Here is a 19,570-nt window from a genome sequence, read left to right as displayed (position 1 = left end):
CCCCGCACTGTGAAGCTGTCCGCAGCCTCTGCAACGCGGGCTCGATCCCGGCCGGCCGGTGAGGGTCCCACATGGTGCAGCAAACCTCTCCTGTCTTCACTCAATGCTCCCCTCAGCAGTGTGTTTCAGTCAGTCTGCCTGTTCTACTCCCCACTCTGTCTCTGGTGAATCCTCTCACGCTCCCGCGCCTTTGGCCTGTACCCCGGTTCTTGTATAAATAAATCTTTAAAAAAAAAAAGGACACCAGTCCTATTAGACTGAAACTCCACCCATATGAGCTCATTTAACCTTAAGTATCCCTTTAAAGGCCCTATCTCCACGTGCATCACAGGGGCTGGGGATTAAGATTTCAACATATTGGGGGAGATAATTGAGCCCCTAACACCAGGAAAGTTTCCGTGTGAGGCCCGTCAGCTACACTACTCCTTTTACAGAAGAAATGAAAGCCATCGGCAGGATGGATCAAGTGCAAGTGCACAGGACATCTCGGGAAGCATATTTTTTTAAAGATTTATTAATTTATGCATACAAGAACTTGGGGTACAGCCAGAGGTATGGGGGGTGGTTAGAGGATTCACCAGAGACAGAGTATTTCAGTCAATCTGCCTGTTCAGGAAGCAAATCTTAATTCACAGAGCAAGTTTTCACCTTCCCAGTCTAGAGAGGGAGATAGGGTGGTTACCCTAGTGAGCAAGATACCTTGCTGGCTTTATCATTTCATGTTTCTCCTTTTATATATGAGAAATACAGAAGTCTTTCCTTTAACTGATGGTAACTCCCATGAGGACTTTTGTGGTACTGTGAGCACTAAAGCGGCTGTGAGGCAAATCCTCCCCCATTCTGCCGCAGTCTGCTTCCTGGGCTTCTGTGCATTTTTGTTCATTTTTTCCCTTTTTAAAGGTGTTCTCACCTTTTCAATGTGACCTGCCACCATTCTGCACAGATACCATTTACTATAAATTGAAGGTTTGTGGTCCCCAAATTCATATGTTGAGACCTAACCCAAAGGTGAAGGTAGTAGGAGGTAGGACCTCGACCGGTTAAGTCACAAGGAGGTAGAGCCTGCATGGTGGGATGAGTGTCCTTACAAAAGAGACCCAGAGAGCTCCTTCCACCCCTTTCTGCAGTGTGAGAACACTGTTTACCAGGAAACACCGTGAACCAGGAAAGTTCCTCACCAGAAGTGAACTCTGCCAGCACCTTGATCTTGAACTTCCAGCCTCCAGAGCTGTGAAGGATACATGTCTGTTGTTTATAAGTTGCTCAGTTTATGGGATCTTGTATGGCGGCTGAAATGAACTAAGATGTCATGTATGAGTAATGGAAATAGTCCCCATTTCACCAATCTTGATAAAGATAACATTTCTATTGCTCAGAAATTGCAAGGTCTTCAAAGTGGAATCGTGATTCTATAAGCAGTCATCTTTTTCAAAAATTAAATATTATAGTAGCAAGAAAATATGCACTGCATTTTATTAACTTCATTTTGAGGCTTATATCTACTGGGCTTGTAGCATACACTGCTAATATTCGGTGTTAAATTACGTATAGCACAATGAGAGTATGTTAAATGGAAATCTTTATTGCACTTACTCCGTTTTAGCACTGTTATGACATACATTATGTGTGATATTGGGACATTCTTTAAAAAAAAAATTTGTGAGACCTTAAGGGATGATAAAAGCGCATTTAATGGAAATCATACACAACCTGCTTTGTTGTTAGGGACTAAAGGGGCTTCTTTTGGAGTATGCTACCCAGATAGGGCTGAGTGACTATGCTTTTGTGCCTTTGCTTTTCCTTGTTTCTAGGTACAGAGGCAAAACATACAGGGCTGTGGCCAAGATTGTACGGACGTCTGACCAAGTAGCAGATTTCTGCCGCCGAGTCTGTGCCAAGCTGGAGTGCTGTCCAAATCTGTTCAGTCCTGTGCTTATTTCTGAAAACTGTCCAGAGAACTGCTCCATTCATACCAAAACCAAATACAGTAAGTAAAGTAGTGAAGAGAACACTGGCTTGCATGGTGGGGCCTGCATGGCGGGTCATGATGCATTTGTTATTTTTTTAAACTTCTGAGAACTTTTCATAGCCATTGCTATGGAAGGATTCTTTCAGGTTTGCTGTGGTAGATATTTCTTTCTAGCCTGGTATAAGGAAGAGGTGGGATGGCTGCAACAGGATGCATTATCATTGGGATGTGTTTAGCAAAGCAGAAATGAGAACATACCTGCTGACACAAAAATGGGCCTTGGTGATGGTTAGTACCCAGAACAACTCAGTCTGGGTCCTTACACTGAGAAATTATAACAGTCCTTTCTTTGCCCTTTTTTGAAGGGCGGGGAGGTATGAGGGTCCTGGGGAGGGGGTTGGGGAGAGCACCTCTTTGTCATAACCAGCTCCCTCTGTTTACTTTGCTCACACCTCTCAAGTGGAGTTTTTTTGGGGGATCAGAAACAGGCATCATTGTCTTTACTCCTAACTGCCCTCACCTCTTCATCCTGGGGACTTATACACTCCCTGAGCCCTGCTGTCTTCCCTGCAGAACTCCCTCCCTGCTTCCTTAGCACTCTCTTCTTTGTCACCATCTTGTTTGCTGACCTACACTTCCTCATGTTGGCTTCTCCCAGGAAGAAAGATGTCCTTCTTTTATTCTGATTTTCACGTACAGGCACCTTAGTCCCTCCAGATGCTTCCTACTCAGGTATCTCTAGCTCTGAATGCTGCCTCTGATCCCTACCTTCTACTCATTCTATGTCTCCCCTCGGTTAGCTCTACACTAAGAACTGACTGTCCAGGTTACAGTCACTGCCTACTTCCTCTGCCATCCGTGTCCAGGCAGCTGCTGGGGTGCCAGCAGCCAGTGCTCTGTGAGTCTCAGTAGTTGGAATTTGTCAGTGTGTATGTCAGAACCAGGGATCTGAAGGGACTTGGGACCTTGAGAGTGCAAATTTCCTTCTGTTTTAGATACCTTTCAAAAATCTGTTTTCTTGTCCATCCCTGCTCGAAGTCAGTGACCTTCTCTGTCACATTGAACCCCATTTCAAACTGTATACAGGGTCCCTCATGGAGGAACTGGGCTTCTTGGTATATTTTGTCTTCTCTGAAGAACTTGTATCCATATCACATCACCTTTAGCCAGAGGAGGGGCTCCCTGAAGCAGGCTATTCAGTAAGAGATGCTTCTGACTCAAAAAGGACTTGACTGAGGGCTGAACTTGGCCTTGAATGTTTATCTTAAAAATGGGCCTCTGTGTACTTTTAGGATGTGGGAAATGAGAGGGGAAGAGGCAGGTTGTTACAACTCAAACACAATTGAAATCAACTTGAAGGTTTTTCTGGGTCTGGTATTATAAAACTGCAAATTCCTGAGATCTCTTGGGTCACCTGACAGTGCATATTTTGCTGCAGAGTAAACTGCAGGGCTGTAGTGGGAGAACAGAGCACTGCATTGCTGGAATGAAAGCAAGGACTATGATTTCCCTGTCTGTTTCTAAGGCTCTAGTAATGCACCACACCTTTGGCTGCATTTGGTAAAACCAGTTCTGATTTCTAGCTTCCTGCTTCTAAAACAACCAGACAGTGTCAGACCTGAGTACTCCTTGGGGCCTTTGGGTGTGAACAGTGCTTCTTCCTACGCACTTTACACCAGAAATCACCATTCAGCAGTGCTCTATGCTCATCTGGGAGTGTGGTCCCAGTAGGTCTGCAGATGGGGTGTGGTTTCAAGTTCTGTTGCATTTTCCCACCTCAGGAGGTTGGCGAGAGCCTGCAGATACTGTGCAGCAGGTGTATCTTCTGTGACTTACATGGCTGCTGTTATTTGGTTTCTCAACAGTGATTCAAACTTCCATCCTTATGGATCAAAATCAGGCAAGAGGAATCAGAAGTACAGAATATTGTCCTCAAGGCAAACTGCACTGCTTAGTACTCTGGCTTCATTTTGTCTATAAGGAGGTTAGGTCCAGAGGCCTGGTGACTCCCTGTGTGAATCAACAGTGGACACCGTGCCCCAAGGCAGGGTGAGGGTAGCCTCTGTCACTTCGGGGCTGTGCACTTTGATGGCTGTCTTTTGACTTCCTCCAGCCAAAGTGAAGTGTCCTGTGCCTCATTTGCCTATTTTATGCAATAGCAGGAGTCACATGCAGGACAGTTGAGGCCTTGGTTAATGATTAAGCTGTCTTGAGCATCATCATAATTGAAAACTGGTTCCTTCTTAGTGGTTTTAATTTGTTGATTATACATTCAGTTTATAAAAGACATCAATCTTTATTGCAAGTTGGTTATTTTCTAACTCGTGCTCTGAATATTAACATAGACATACCTTTCTGCTATAGAATTCAGAAGCAGTGAAAGTCTCATCTGAATCAAAATGAATTAAATATATAATTATGTGGATAATTTTTTAACAAAAGTTTTAATCTTCTCTCTCCTTGTAGCCTATTATTATGGAAAGAGAAAGAAGATCATCAAACCCCCAATTGGGGAAAGCAACATCGAGAGCGGACACCCTAAGCCAGCCAGACGTAGGAAACGGCGGAAATCCATTTTTGTGCAGAAGAAACGACGGTCTTCTACTGTGGACTTTGCAGCCGGTTCTGGGGATGTAAGTTCTACCCAAAAGCACCTTCTAGCGTTTGATTGGGATGCAAGGCCCTGGCTTGTGGGAAGGCCCAGCTGAAACTTGATGCTGGATGATTATAAACATGACATACCAGTAACAGCCCCCTCCTTCTGTGCTGAAAACAAATTTAACATCACAGCTGCTCTAGCTAGGGGGGGTGTGTGTCGGGGGCGGGGGGTTACTGTTGTCAGGCTCATGAGTGGGGCCATTGGCTGGGCTGTCAAAGGCCTGCTTGGACAAACCTCATAAGGTGGTTTGTGCAGGGCTCCCCCATCAGCAAAGGAGTCAGGCTTAGTACCCAGCTTGCAGCTAAGCTGCAGTTCCGCCTGTACCACCCAAAGACCCCTGCTGTCCACCTCCCTCAGCACTTTTCCCTTCTTCCTAGGAAAGTGAAGAAGAGGATGCAGATGCCATGGAGGAGGACACTGGAAGTGAGGAGACTGGCTCCGAGCTCCGGGATGACCAGACAGACACCTCCTCTGCTGAGGTCCCCTCTGCCCGGCCCCGCAGGGCTGTCACCCTAAGAAGCAACTCAGAACCAGAGCGCCGGCCACCCCTGGAGAGGGTGCGCAGGGGGCGCAAAACGCAGCCCCCCACAGGTGCCCAGGGCGGTGACAAGGGCGATAAGGGCCCGGCAGCCGGCCACGACACAGCCGAGGTACAGCCCTAGGGCCCAGGGACTGGCCTGTCTGGTGTTGCCTGAAGGCAGAGTGTTTCTGTGTTTACAAAGAAAATGCATTATACTTGGGGGTGGGAGGTGCTCTATCTGAGGATCCCTGTTTAAAATATTAAAAATAAAAATTTAGCTTAGTTCATGAGGTAAGGACAAAAGGCTTGGTTGGTTAACATGAGAATGAAACTCTGAGAGAAGTAGCAACGCCTCTTTTTTGGGAGGATTTAAAAATCACAAAGAATTCTTGTTAGAACAGATTAAGCCTTCATGGGCCCTTTATAAGTTACTTCTGTGATGTGTCCTATAAAAAAGTTACTTGGGTCTCCCCTAAATATCCAGAGGCATATAATCAGATGAAAGATCATTGATGTGGTCATTACAGAAATAAATGGGGGGGCGACCCTGGCCCATTCTGCATTTGCGTGTGTCCGTGATCGCTTTCCTGAACTTGGACCTGCTCACACTGTGCCTTTTTTTTTTTTTTAACCTCTAAAGGCACAAGAGTGATTACAGGCAAAGTCCTGATCCGCTTAGTTGCTAAGAAAGCTCTAGAGCCTGGAAGGCTGTGCTTCTCCCTACCTGGTGAGAAACCACAGGGAGGAGGCTCAGGCCTAGGGTTTTAGAGAGGGTCCTGCACCACCAGAGACAGTGTAACCTTTTATCTCCTTCCCTCTGCAGGAAATAAAGCAAGAGGAAGAGGAGAGACTCATTCTGGACAGCAACCCCTTGGAGTGGACAGTGACCGACGTGGTGAGGTTCATTAAACTGACGGACTGTGCCCCGTTGGCCAAAATATTTCAGGAACAGGTAAGCTGATTTTGCTACCTGTTGGCTATTTCTTTGGGGCCTGGGTCTCTAGTCACCTGCTGCTTTAGCGAGCTTCCTTCCTGCTGTAGAGGGGGACAGGGTTGCTGTGGGCTGGCTCCACAGGGGTTCCTGCTGAACTTCCATGGGAGGGGTCTTTGTCATCAGGTGGAGATTGAGGTCCCACCTCTCTTCTTGGCCTTCTCAGATTTCCTCTTCATGTGGGGTTTGAGGGCCTGATGCTGTCTGCCAGCCTTGAAGTCACACCTCTCTTGGCCATTACTGGTGTGCAGGGAGAGGGCTTGTGTCCTGCAGTGGATTTCCAGGTCCTTTGACTGGGGAGAGTGAACTTTTGTTAAATGTCTTTTTGTCCTATCACTGGCATGTCACGATTGCCAGCTTCTTTTAGCAATAAGTCTTGCAAATAAGTGGCAAACCAAGAAACCAAAAGACTCATCTCATAGCTTGGGTCCTTCCATAGTTCTGCCTTCTCTCCACTTTTTTTTTTTTTAAAGATTTATTTATTTATTTATACAAGCACTGGGTACAGTCAGAAGCACGGGAGGGTGAGAGAATTCACCAGAGCCAGAGCAGGGAACAGAACAGGCAGACTGATGAAGTACACTGCTGAGGGGAGCAGCAGGCGGCAGGAGAGGTCTGCGCGTCATGTGGGACCCCCGCCCGGTGGCCGGGGATCGAACTAGCACTGCAGCCCAGCACTCAACCGCTGCGCCACTGGGGAGGCCCGTCTCCACTTTTTAGAGTTTTCTTATGTTGATCTTATGTGTAATATCCAGACCTTTTAGTCATACACAGCATAGGAATAGGGAAAAGTTTGTTAGCTTGGTCTTCCAGAAGTGGAGGGCTTTGGTCCAACTGTGCTTTATTTCATGCTACTTTCATCTCAATTTTGTGCTTTCTTTGTAAAAGATTTTAAAACCTATGGTATGTGAGGAGTAGATAGATGTGAGAGCAATTGGTATAAATTACACCTTAAGGAATTTTTAATGTACCAGATTATAATTATACAATTATAATTATAAAATGTTAGACATGCTCTGATATGCTGTAAAAAAAGGAACTTTTATTTTCATTTTCCCTTAAGTTAATATGAAAACCCAATTCCCCTCTGTAAACATAGGCCACCTTGCAAACAGATTTCTTACTAGTCTTGAATAGAAAGTGCAAGTTTAAGCCTATGATTCTGGCTCTACAGTGTTTGCTTAATTTGTTGAAATTCCTTGCATTGTCTCAGAATGTAAATACCTCCTTTTCAAGACCTTGTGTTTTAAAAATATATCATGTCCCATATAATAAATATAAGCTGTGTTTATTTAGTAAACAAGGACAAGAGATTTTCCCACCTAGATTCCTGCATGGTTGCAGAAGCTCAAGATCATCTGAACGCTGAGAGGCCAGCAGTCATGTGCTGATACTGATAAGTTTCTAGCAATAAGCAAGGAAGTAAAACCAAAGCTGATTTGGGTAAAAAATGGCTAAAATTCTGTTTATATTGTCTCCCTTAATTGTGCTTCTAAGCCCAATTTATAATAATGTCCAGAAAGCCTCATGCCTTCCCAAGCTCAGATTTCTAAGAAGTGAGTATTCCTTGTATGTCCCCACTTCTGGTTCAAGCAGTGTGTGGGCACTCCCCACCCCACCTTATTTACCCTTCTCACATCAGTTAAAAGCTTGGTCCTACACACCTACTTATTTCTCACATAGAGAAGAAAATAGGTGGACTTTAATTGAGAATGACCTTATTCCCTTTTAATTTTAAATTTCACATTAGACCATTTTACCTGTCGTAATAAAGCCTGTTCCCCACTGAGCTCAGAAATGCACAAGCACTTGAGTTCTTTACTGTTCAATCAGACCTTGAATTACTAATTTTTACTAATTTGTTCTATCATCTCTGAGCCCACTTGCCATGGTCCTGAGTCGGGGAGGCCTCCAGTGGGTCACTCCAGGTGTCATATGAGCTTTTAGGCAAGCTAGAAGGAGCTCACATCTTTATTCACCACATGTGAGAGAAATCACGGGGCAGGCACTGATCATCGCTGTGTGCGCTCGCTCCTCTGGGTGTTATGAATTCAGAGACTATTGTAATACCAGGAGCATTTACAAAAATTATAAACTCTCCATTACTGGAATGCATGCCTTTTAATTCTGAAATAGTATGGCAACTTCTTTAAAAATCTATACTCTAATTTCAAGCTGCAAATACACACATTATAACTTTTTTAAAAGCCCATAAAAATCTAAATAAAATTCCTACTTATTCACCATTTATGAACAGGTATATAGGTATATAATCAATAAGCAAACTACACCAATGAGTGATTTACTTTCGATAAAAGAATTTCAACATAGTTTACAAGTTTATTTTCCATTTAGACTGGTCCCTCTCTACCTTTGTAGACCTGAAAATCCCCATTATGGAACTACCAAGTCCTAATCTGACTTCTACATCAAAATTAATTTAATATTTCCATCTTGCTAAGCATACTTTTCATGTTACGTTTCATTTCTTAAAGATAAGACGTCTACTTACAGTAATTCTGTGTATAACAAAAGCAATTTGCCAGCAGTTCTGAATTATATAGGAGCATATTTATAAAACTTATATCAGCTGTGGGATCTGTAACTACATAATCAATGAAATAAGTAATTTCTTTCAAAACAAAAAAAAAGCTACCTCTAAGCAGGATTGTTGGTGGGATTCCTCACTCCCCATGCGTCTGTCATTGGCCTGATTTTGCTCTTCTGTGTCCATCTTGCCCTCCCGCCCTGATGTGGGAACAAGTGTAGCTACTGGTTACGTGCCCTCTGCAGCACGAACAGTCAGGAGGTACATGTCACTCAACTTCTGTCTTGATGTCACTGAGCTGCCACCACTGTTCATATACGTCAGTGACTGTTGATGGTTAGGTTGCTAAACCTAAAGCTCTTCAGACGTTGCTACCCTTGGAAGTGTGGAAATCAGAGGTGTAGTTTTATTCTTGGCACAGTATACTCTGCAACATGATGACATCTTTAGAGAAGATGGTAGATGAGTTGAGAACTGTTGGTTTGGTCACTGAAACCTCATTTCCTCACTTTAATTATTGGTCAGTTCTTCCCAGATAAAAAGCAGGGTGAAGGATCTCTGTAATTAATCCAGTGGTTTAGGTTTAATCCAGCACCCAGCCTCTAATGTTCATTTCCTACAAATAGTGGTTTCTGTGCAGCCAAATCCTGCTGCTGTGTTTCCTCCTCAATTCTGGTAGTCACAGATATAAGGGCTTCTATGTGAAGCATCGTGAGACTCATATCCAACCCACTCTTAAGAGCCGAAGTTCAAAGACATGTACTCGATTCCATCCACTTCGGGTAGCTCATACTTGAGAGCCACTCCATTGAGTGTGGACTGTCCCCCGACTCCCAACCATGACCTCAAAACCAAAGCCTCTTATGAACTGAACCCTTTCACCACTGCTGCTGGCTGAGCAGAAAGAAGTAGAGCTGTGAAGTCTCCCTCACTCACTTTGTCTTTGCGATGATAGGTAAATCTGTGTTAGGACTGGAGGGCAGGAGGAGACTGATTTGCTAAAGGTCAGAGAATGCCAGTCAGAGGCTCCTGAGCATCACTCTTCTTTGGTTGCACCTGGTCTGAGAAGCTTGCTATGTAACTGTGGCAACTTTCCCAAACCCTGCTGGCTTTGGAGACCTGCCTTTCTGCACACTTTTTCTGGATGTGATGCAGGGACGGCACTGGACTGCCCATGAACTTCACCTTAGTGAGGAGGCACAAAACAGGATTTTTTTGGCCAAAGTTCTCTGGTGAAACTCCCAAATAGCTTCCATGAAAACATGTTGTGGAATCAGTTTTATTAGTTTATCTCCTATTTTCAGTGTATATTCAAGACAAATCTGTTTGCTTGATGATTTGACAAGCTCATGACAAGCCTTGGTAAAGACATGGCTTATAGTTGCATATAGCATAGCAAATGCTCAGGCATAATTAAAAAATAATAAATTGCTCTTGCATTAATAATTTTTAGTTAATGCTTAATTTTTATTGCTGCTGTGTTTATTTAGGGAAAGTGACTTTTAAAACTGATCATATGATGCATTATGCTTATTAACGTTATCAGTCCTCCCAAGGCTCACATTTATGCCCGTTTTGGGATTTTTACTAAGCTAAGAAATCTTTAGTTTAAGAAAATACCTATGCGAAATTAATTGATATTTTCTCAGATAGGTGCTTGCAGAAAATTACAGGGCTTAAGTAACTCTGTGGCTTATGACAGCCCAGGCTAAAACATCTCCAAGTGGCAGATACCCTGGTGAGCTGAGTTCAACTGTACTCACCTTCACCCACTGATCCTTCTCAGTACCTTAGAAGTCTCTTGGTTGTTATGAAGCCTCAGTTATTTCCTCTGGAATTTGAAAACCGGTGAATAGGGAGAAGGGGTTGCAGCTAAACTCAGTATCCCAGTCATCGACATTGACATGAATAAACCTGAGTATTATAGAAAGCAAGTGAAGATGCCCAGTGGAGTGGGCTTGAAGCTTTGGGGTAAGACTTTGTATCCTATTTCCTGCAGCAAAAGCATTTAATGATGTTTAATAAATTATCTTCATTGTGAGCCCCGTGTGTAGCTGTAGAAGAACTAAGCAAGTCAAAATAGGAAAGCAGACCTATATAGAGATCACACCCTATTTGGGTGATGTAAGTATGTTGATGTAGGGTGTGTGTGTGTGTGTTCTCATGCATGAATGCACATGAATAAATACATGTATTTTCCTCTGTGGAGAGCTGTGCTGTACAGCTGGCACAGATCTTTAGCATCTTCTCACCATTCTGATGGTGAAATGTCAGACCTTGGCAGGAGTGGGGGAGAGATAGAAAGACACATCAAAGTAGCCAAGATTTTCTTACTAGAAACATTTTGTGAATCAAAAGATTGCCCAGTCATCAAGCCAAGTTGGTATCTCTGCCAGTTCTCTTCCGAATCAGGGGAAACCAGAGCAGACCCTTCATGCCCTGGGCCCCTGGGAGGAAGCCTTGGTTTCATGCAACCATCCCAGCTTGGGGAGGGTTCATGGTTGATTCAGGCAGATTGAAAATAATCTTGGAGCCCTCGGTAGATTTGACAGACCTCTAATGCTGAAGCAAGGGACCAGATACACAAGCAGACCAGCAGGCAGGGAGGCTGGGAGGGAGGCAGCAGCCCATTCTCCCAGCCCCCGACATCTCTGCACTCTCTAGCTTCTCCTACCTCCTGCTTTTTGGCCCAGGGTCCACATTTACATATGCGCACAACCCATTCTCTCCTATCTTCTCTGTCCGTGTGTCCGCAGTCATAGGAATGTGTGCCCCAAGCTTATACACCCAAGTGCTTTTTTCATTAACATGATACTACATGTGGGTAATGCAACCTCGGAGGAAAATAAAGCTGTAGGTGGCAGCTGTAGAGGCTGGCAGCAGGAGGCGAAAAGGAGCCTTGAGTAACTTCATTTTCCATACACTTGGTGACACTCTCTTCTCTAACCTGACTTTATTTCCCAACAGGACATCGATGGCCAAGCGCTCCTGTTGCTGACTCTCCCGACGGTGCAGGAGTGCATGGAGCTGAAACTGGGGCCTGCCATCAAGTTATGCCATCAGATTGAGAGGGTCAAAGTGGCTTTCTACGCCCAGTATGCCAACTAACTTGCCCTCCTCAGCAGGCAGGCAGCCAATTACGTTGTTGATGCAGTGTCTTGGGAAGGTTTTCAGGACTGCAACCTTTCTTTTTCTGGGATATAAGAGATGATACATATGCCAAGTATCATGGAAAAGTGAGACACATAAAGGACCTCCTTCATCCACCAGCCCATTTGATATTCCATGTTTTTAAAGCACACCCGTGTCCCCCAGCAATGACTTCTGGAGAGTGAATTAAAATTTTGTGCCAGGATATGGAAACACTTCTTTGTACCTCCACAACTCACCTTCCTTCCAGCCCAGAGCAGGCAGCTGCCTGTGAACAGTCTCCTAAACCTACGCTCGCATTTCTTTCTGAAAGCTAAGGTGCCATTGTTGTCTTTCTGAAAGTGACCAAGGAGGACGCCTTACCGGTAGATTTTGCTGTGATCACTCTCAGGCACACTGATTGATGCTTCTTTCACATCCACGCCCAGTGGCTGTGGCTGCCACTGCCATTTTATCTTGGTGGCGATTCCTTTCGCAAACACAACTGTAGGTGATGTTAGAGGATATAATTATACAAAGGTGGCTAGACCTGCCTCTTCTGTCAGAGGTGCCTTTCGGAAGCATGGGGAGGGTAGTGGGCAGTGGCCACTGTCATGAGACAGTTTTCCTTGAGTGACAGACACTTAGAGAGAAGTGTAGAGAGGTGTGCTATTTGCCGAGTTCTATAATGAAGGAAAAGCTTAATTTTGGAGATCTAGAGCAGGAAGATACTTGAGGGAAGCTTTTTAGAAACCAGCTACATCCCTGTAGAAGGATCACTGTGGCAGAGCTAGTGGGGTGGTCCCCTTGGATAAGGACCCTCTTGGCTCAGCTCATCCTGGAACACCCCTTAACTATATAGGTGATCCTGCATGCTGGCAGGACACAGTGTGGCTCACGCTGGGCCTGCCATCACTGGTTCTTATCCTGCTGTGGCTGATGCCTAACTCAGTGACTTTGAACCACTCTGGACCCCATTCCTGTGAAGCAACAGGTTGCAACACTTGGGATTGAGGCTGCAAACACACATCCCCTCATCTCCACCCCACTCAGGCTGTCAGGCAAGAGTCCAGAGTAGCCAAACAAGGAAAAGTAAATGAAACTGAAGTGTTTGGCCACAGCTTTTGAGTCTGTGATTCCTTTAGCACACTCTGGTTTGGGTGACATTTCTTGAAGTTGGTTATCATAAAGTCAGTTAGTCCTTTCTCAAGAACTATGGCTCTGGGGATTGGCTGGTCTTCTGCAGCAACCACTCATCTGTAAGTGCTTGTGTGTGATTCCACGTATTCATTCAAACCCAGTCCTCTCTATCCTGCTGTGGTCATCGCCCAATTGCCTTTTTAAACTTATGCAAGGAAACGAAATCTTCAGATTATTCAAGAGTGGACAAGGGCAGCAGAGACTGCTCACCCTTCTGTTACTTTTCTACCACAATCGCCTTGATCTTTGCTTTGATTAGACTCTCAACCACTCCAGGAATATTGTCTATTGGGCTTACAAGCAGCTCATTTTTCTGTTACATTTTAAGATGTGATTATCTGTCAGATTTGAAAAGTCTGATTACAAATGCTAACCTTTATTAACATGCTATCGATGTTTCAGATGAAAATGGAAGGCAGATATTTTGCAGCTGAGACATTTTCATCTCCCCTGTTGCTGATTTATGCTGTCCTTTTTAAACAATTAGCAGATGATTTTGCCCAGGGTCCTGGAATGGAAGCTCCATGTCCTAGTTGGGGTGGCCGTGTTCACGTGACACAGGCTCACTTGCAGTTCAATGTCCTTCTTCGAAGCTAAAGTTTGGACCTGCTTTCAGTTTCCTATCCCTGCTTCCTCAGCCACATGCTTTTGGCCTTAAATGCTGAGTCTTGTACAGTTAAACTCTATCAAACAATCGGAAAGGGTACCCATTTCAAGATCTTTGGCATTTTCCCCACACTGACTCATTTATGATTCTTCACTGTGGCCTTTTCAAGCTGAGCTATTTCTGTTATGTTTGAAATGGGAATGAAGGAATGTGGTAGCTACAACGCAGTGCTGCACTTTCAGGAGGACTACCACCCTCTCTTGCCCTTTCAAGTAAAGGCTCGGAGGAAGAGGGCTGCACTGGAGCTAGGAGCTCTTCTGGACATTTCTCCCACCTGAAGCAGGCTGGCTCCCTCCGGGCTGCCCAGGCAAGACCCAGCCATCACGGGGCTCCAAGCCAAGACCACCCTGACACTCGGGCTCTCGGTGAGGGATCATTCACATCGTGGGCTTCCGCTTTGTGTGTGCTTGGTGAGGAGGACGTGGCTCCAGCAGCTGGGGTGCTCATCCTGAAGGTATCTACATACCATCTCCTGGCCCCTCTGAGCCAAGAAACATTTTAGGACCAAGAATAGGCTTTTTTTCTGAGTGTTGCCAACGTTCTCCAGAACTTGGATTTTGGGGGGATTTCCATGCTGGAGTACTTTCCACATCAGGGGCAATTCTGCAATAGAATTGTCAGGTGGTTTCCATTGCTCTATACGATTCACCTCACCAGCTTCCATTTTAGAAATAGGGCCAATTTCCAAGGAATGTATTGCAATGTCTTTGTTCTGGCAGGAAAAGTAGGTTGTACATGTGTACCCCACTAAACCATGTATTTCTTGCTCAAAACACCCCAACAAGTGATGTCTCTCCCCATCCAATTCTGGACACTTATGATCTCTCCTTTGTCTTTCTTTGATAATATTTTGGGACCAAAGTCCTCGTCTCTCTGTTTCTGAGTTCTACCTATATCGTGCCGCTCATTAACTCCTGGAACTGGTCGAGAAGTGTGTTTTTCCTCTCCTGGCCCAGCAGACACCTTGTGATCGGTACATTCTGTGTCACTTGGGAAGCAGAAATGCCAACTCATCCTTAATGATAGATGTCCATCACTCGATAGTGACCTACAGCAAACGGAGCTTATTTCAGCTCCTAACTACTTGACTGCATTTTTGACCGTGTTTGAAAAATGTCCCATACACAAAAACATACACATAAAAACCTAAAAGAGTACAGTATGACTGGTGTTACAGAACATCTCTGCTTTTCATAAAAAATAACGTTAGTTGCCCTCACCGTGGAATTCCACAGCACGAAAAACTTATCTGTCACTTTTAAAATTAGGTTCAGTTGATCAAAGTTTGACTCACATACAGTGCTTGAGCTGTACAGCTGTTAGGTTGCTTTGCTTTACTTGATCAGATTTGAAAGATCATTTCCTGTGTTCACTTTGATTTGTTCCATTAAGACGACGCCAACCTTTAACCTCCGACCCTCACGATTCTTTCTAGGTTGATTTTGATCAGCCTTTGAAGATTGGTCTCAGTTTTCTAATTTGTCTCATAGAATTTTGACTGTTGTATCAGGCAAGTGCTGATTTGCCTATTATCTTATACCAAACACCTCTTTCTAAGAGCTGTTACCCTTCATTTTGGAAGCACGAGGGGTTTTCATACTTATTTTGTAGAGCACCCATTTATATTTATTTCTGTATATAGAACTAAAAGAAAAACCAGTAGTGATAAAATCTTTGTGGTTTGAGCTTCATTGTTGCTTTTTTGGGTAAGATGGTGAATGTAGGCTCCAAGTACTCTCTTCCCTCTTTAGAAAGCTATGATCAAGTGTGCAATTATTTGAAGGGAAAATAGTAAATTAAGGTATGTGTAGTTTTTAAGGAAGAAATCATTAGAGATAAAAATACTGCCCGTGTCTCCTTGGTGCAATAACTGAATAGCAAGGGAAAGCTATTTTGGCGACTTACAATTTAATGATTCTCATTCATTTACCCTTTTCTGTTTAGAAGTTTTCTGGAAACTGCTTTACTCCCTTTAATGTGGTTGAATTTTTAAGTTGATTGATTCTCTTAGCTTCTGTCACTGGAGTTGGTTTAGCAGTATCCAAAATAGGATGTGATAAAATCAAATTCTATTTTTGACCCACTTCATTTAAAAGCTGTAATTGCTGACACATACTGCTGCCTTGGTTGTGGTCATCTTTAGTTGAGATGATAAGCAGTAAGTAATTTCCTGAACTGTCGTTTTTCCATCGTACTGGTTCTGTTTGAATGGCTGGGATTTGGTACAAGTGTGGATGTGAGTCTCATCACACAGCCCAGCACAGAATTGCAGTGTGGGCCGAAGAGATGCACCGAAGAAAAGGTCAAGTTCTGGGACAATTGTTTGCTGAAAATCGCCTTATGATGGGAAATTAGAGACAAAATTTTTTAAATGACAAAAAATAGTCATCTCATTTGCTGTTCAAAATGGGAGCTAGCATGATCTCTGAAAGCATTGAACTGTCTCCAGTCGTCAATCAAAAGCCCTTTTACTGAGTTGCATTCCAGTTTGAATCATTTGTATTGAATTTGACTCACATCTCGTGTATGTTTTAGGGTGTTTAAGGGAAAAATTGATGTTTTTACTTTTGAGATTTGCAGGACAAAGGGCATGTTGTTAGTTTGCTGTAAGATTGTATTCTGTATATATGTTTTCATGTAAATAAGTGAAAATCTATATCAGAGTTATATTTTAATTTTTATTCTAAATAAAAACCCTTTTTACTTGAAAAAATTGTAAGCCACATTGTTAATAAAGTAAAAATAAAATTCTGTGGTAGTGTTTGTGTCTTTGGGTTGAAGGTTATGGAAGATTCTTTGTAGATTTTGAGCTAGGGCTATTTTGTTCTGTTTTTGTTTTTTCTCTATTTTTGCTATGCACTCAGGCATGTTTATGGGTTTTTAATAACCATACTTAAAAGTCCTGTGTGATCATTCAAAGGTACCTGCTAGCTCTGGAACTTTTTACTTAAGGAACTTGTGTTTATTTATTGAAACATTATAATAGATCCTGCAAGATCATCTCTAGTATTCCCATTTTCAATTATTTTATTCATTCTATGATTCCCTGGTACATTAGTAATTTCTATTTGTGCTTGATGATCTTTGATGACAGAAATTTAAAGGCTGAGTATATTATAAAATAAGGTGAAAGCTGAATAATTTTCCAGACCTCTTAATTGACTGAATCAAGGCAAAAAGAATTTCTCTCCACTTGCCAGTGAAATAGGCTAGCCACTGAAAGCCTGTTTTTAATTCTCTAATGTAGGGAAACTTTTGACTTTCTATTTATTAGAAGTTCCTTCCCCCTTGCACTGGCATTGCCTGCTGTTACTGGTTCAGCATCCTGCTTTCTGGAGGTCAGAAGACTACATTATAAATGCTGTTTACATGCACATGACTCTGGGTAACTGATGTAAAGACTTGGACATTTTATCAGTGAGATGGCAATACATCAAAATAATAGATGGGCGGCAAAGATTTGCTAAGGAATAACTTCAAGAGGTCTTTATGATGTTAGCCCAAGCTCGTGTCAAAACATAACCCCATTTAATGAACCTCATTTGTTGTGTCCGTGTGTAGAAGAAAATTTTTTTGAGAGCCTGAATGGATGTACTGAATGGATGTACTGTCACCACCACCAGGCCTTACCATCCCAACTTCAAAATGTTTGGTAGTAGTTATTGCCATCCTTTGCTTCAAAGTTTTGCAATGGCAGACATGCTGCAGTTAGTTGTGCATTGTGGAGAGAGACCAGGACAAAGACAGCATTGCCTGGAGAGGGCACACAGACCGCTTTTTAGACACTCCGGGGTTCAACTGCTTGTCAGGTATGTGGCAGAAAACCTGTTTTGTTTTTCTGTAAGGACACTAATAAAATTGAACCCCTTGGGTAGGAGAATTAGAGATACTATGTGAGCCAGGCAGTTGGGGAGGTGAATCAGATCCCAGATTCACTGGGCACATCTACTCCACAGCCTGGGACCACTCACTCAGCGGACTGTGGGGATGTGGCTGCCACCTGCTCAGTGGGAACCTTCAGTGTCCCGGGCCACTGAGAGCTGGTGCCCCTCCCACCATTTCTGGATTCAACTGAAATGCACACCCTGGGGTGCAGGGTGTGCCTTTCGGAAGGGCGATAGACCTAAAAGATTGGGTGACAGCTCACAGGGAAGTGGGGTGTGGAGAATGTCCTAGAGGGTCAGCCTGGGGCAGTGAAGGTGATGCAAGAACTCACCTGTGCAGGTGAACAGACCACCTGTTTGCTTAAGCAGCCACCTTTCACCTTCCACCTTTTTTTTTTCTAATTCTTTCCTTCCCCAAGTCAAATTTTATTTTCCTTTATTCCTGATGTTCAGATATTTTATCAATAAAATATTAGCATGTAAGCTTTGTCTCAAACTGTCCTTTTTGAAACCCCAGGCAGACCATAAATGCCAGAAGTTTACTGAAAAGCAGACCTTTTGGCTGGGATGTTGAAATCAGATTGCCAACAGCTCTTAGTAAGTGGGGATAACATCCCAGCAACATTAAAATCAGAAGGCTAGCCTCTCTGGTGGATCTGAATGAGGTGCATAGTGACAGCGATATAAGTAAAGATGTTGTATGGGATAGCTGTGGTGGGCAGCACTGGCCTTGAAAAAGGAAAATGGCTTGCTTAGAAAACAGTTTATCCATTTGAGTGCTTGGAAGGCAGCTTCCAAACCTACTCACCTCCTGCAGCCACAGGGAGAATGGCTGAAAACTCGGGCCCAGGTTGCAATTATATGGATGGCAGAGCTGCAGAGCATAGGAAATGTGTGACCTGAATAGGATTCCTTCTGCAAAATCAGGGCCCTGATGGGCCATCTGTTACCTTGGGGTTCTTGAAGATAGAGCAAGAGTTTTGAACCATAACTTCCCTGCCCCTCCTGGAATGCAGAAGCACTGTATCCCCAGGAAGAAGACTCAACCCTGCCTGAACTTCACCTGATGCAGATACTTTGCAAAATGATGATTATTCTTAAGATATTTTCCCTCCATCCCCCAACCCTACCCTACCTTACCCTACCCATCATCATGTCTGTGATAACCACGCTGGACTCAGTACAGCCTTGTGTGAATTGAAAACCCTGATCTTGGTAGAACAGTCAATGTGCCCAGAAATTACTGTACACTGGCAGAATCTGCAGGGGAACGTGTATGGATAGATCAGGGTGTTAGATTAAGTAGTACAGAATATTAATACTATTTATGGGGGAATTCATGACTGGGTATTTACTGTGACTGCGGATTCAATATTGTAAAGATGATCTGGAGCCAGTCTGACTACCTGGGGGTGTTTCCCAGATGTTGGCTTACAGGAAACAAGATAGAAATGTCAGAACATCTTCATGGTATTGAGGTAAAAATAAAAAACTTGGAAATGTGGCTGTTCTAATGCTTGGCTTGGCTAACACGCCTGCTCTTTTTTTTTTTCAGAATATAGTTTGCAGGGACATTGGACTTGTATTTTTCTTTTTGGGCAAAAAATGAGGGCATCTTGCTCTCAGGAGAGTTGGATGTCATGGGAGAGGTGAGTGTGGGCACATGGCAGGACACGTTGATGGCCCTACATCCCCAGATTTGCTCAGTGTCCACTGCTCCCAGGCTTGTGGCTGCTATATGAATAGTCCATCACTGTGGCTGTCACTTCTGCTCCCAGTATGCCCTGTTGTCTTGGCCTCCTTCATGATGAGGGCAGCTCAAGTTGGCTCTCACCCCTCAGCCCCTCCCTTGCCCCCATAGTGGCCACCACGAGTACCCAGTCACCCAGTGTCCATTGCACTGGAGACATTGAAGTGTTCGTTCCTCCCATCACTCATTTTTCTGTGTGTGTGGGACCCTCGCCGGAGGCTGAGGAACGAACCGGCACTGCAGAGCCTGCAGG

At 43.8% G+C, this 19,570-nt stretch overlaps 1 protein-coding gene across 5 annotated transcripts in view; it reads left to right on the top strand.

Moving 5' to 3' along the window:
- The window catches only part of SFMBT2 (Scm like with four mbt domains 2), a 194,087-nt gene extending 177,754 nt beyond the window's left edge, over positions 1-16,333 (top strand). For all 5 annotated transcript variants that reach the window (XM_037510580.2, XM_037510576.2, XM_037510577.2 and 2 more), the window contains exons 17-21: positions 1,812-1,987; positions 4,436-4,602; positions 5,006-5,278; positions 5,972-6,100; positions 11,655-16,333. In XM_037510580.2, the coding sequence (XP_037366477.1) occupies positions 1,812-1,987; positions 4,436-4,602; positions 5,006-5,278; positions 5,972-6,100; positions 11,655-11,795 (886 nt within the window). In that variant the 3' untranslated portion in view covers positions 11,796-16,333. The remainder of the gene's footprint in view (positions 1-1,811; positions 1,988-4,435; positions 4,603-5,005; positions 5,279-5,971; positions 6,101-11,654) is intronic.
- Positions 16,334-19,570: the final 3,237 nt, after the last annotated feature.

Source organism: Talpa occidentalis, unplaced genomic scaffold (genome assembly GCF_014898055.3).
Source record: "Talpa occidentalis isolate TD23 unplaced genomic scaffold, MPIMG_talOcc4v2.1 talOcc4.14, whole genome shotgun sequence".
In the NCBI taxonomy this organism is placed as follows: Eukaryota; Metazoa; Chordata; class Mammalia; order Eulipotyphla; family Talpidae; genus Talpa; species Talpa occidentalis.
This window is presented reverse-complemented; position numbering and strand designations above follow the sequence as displayed.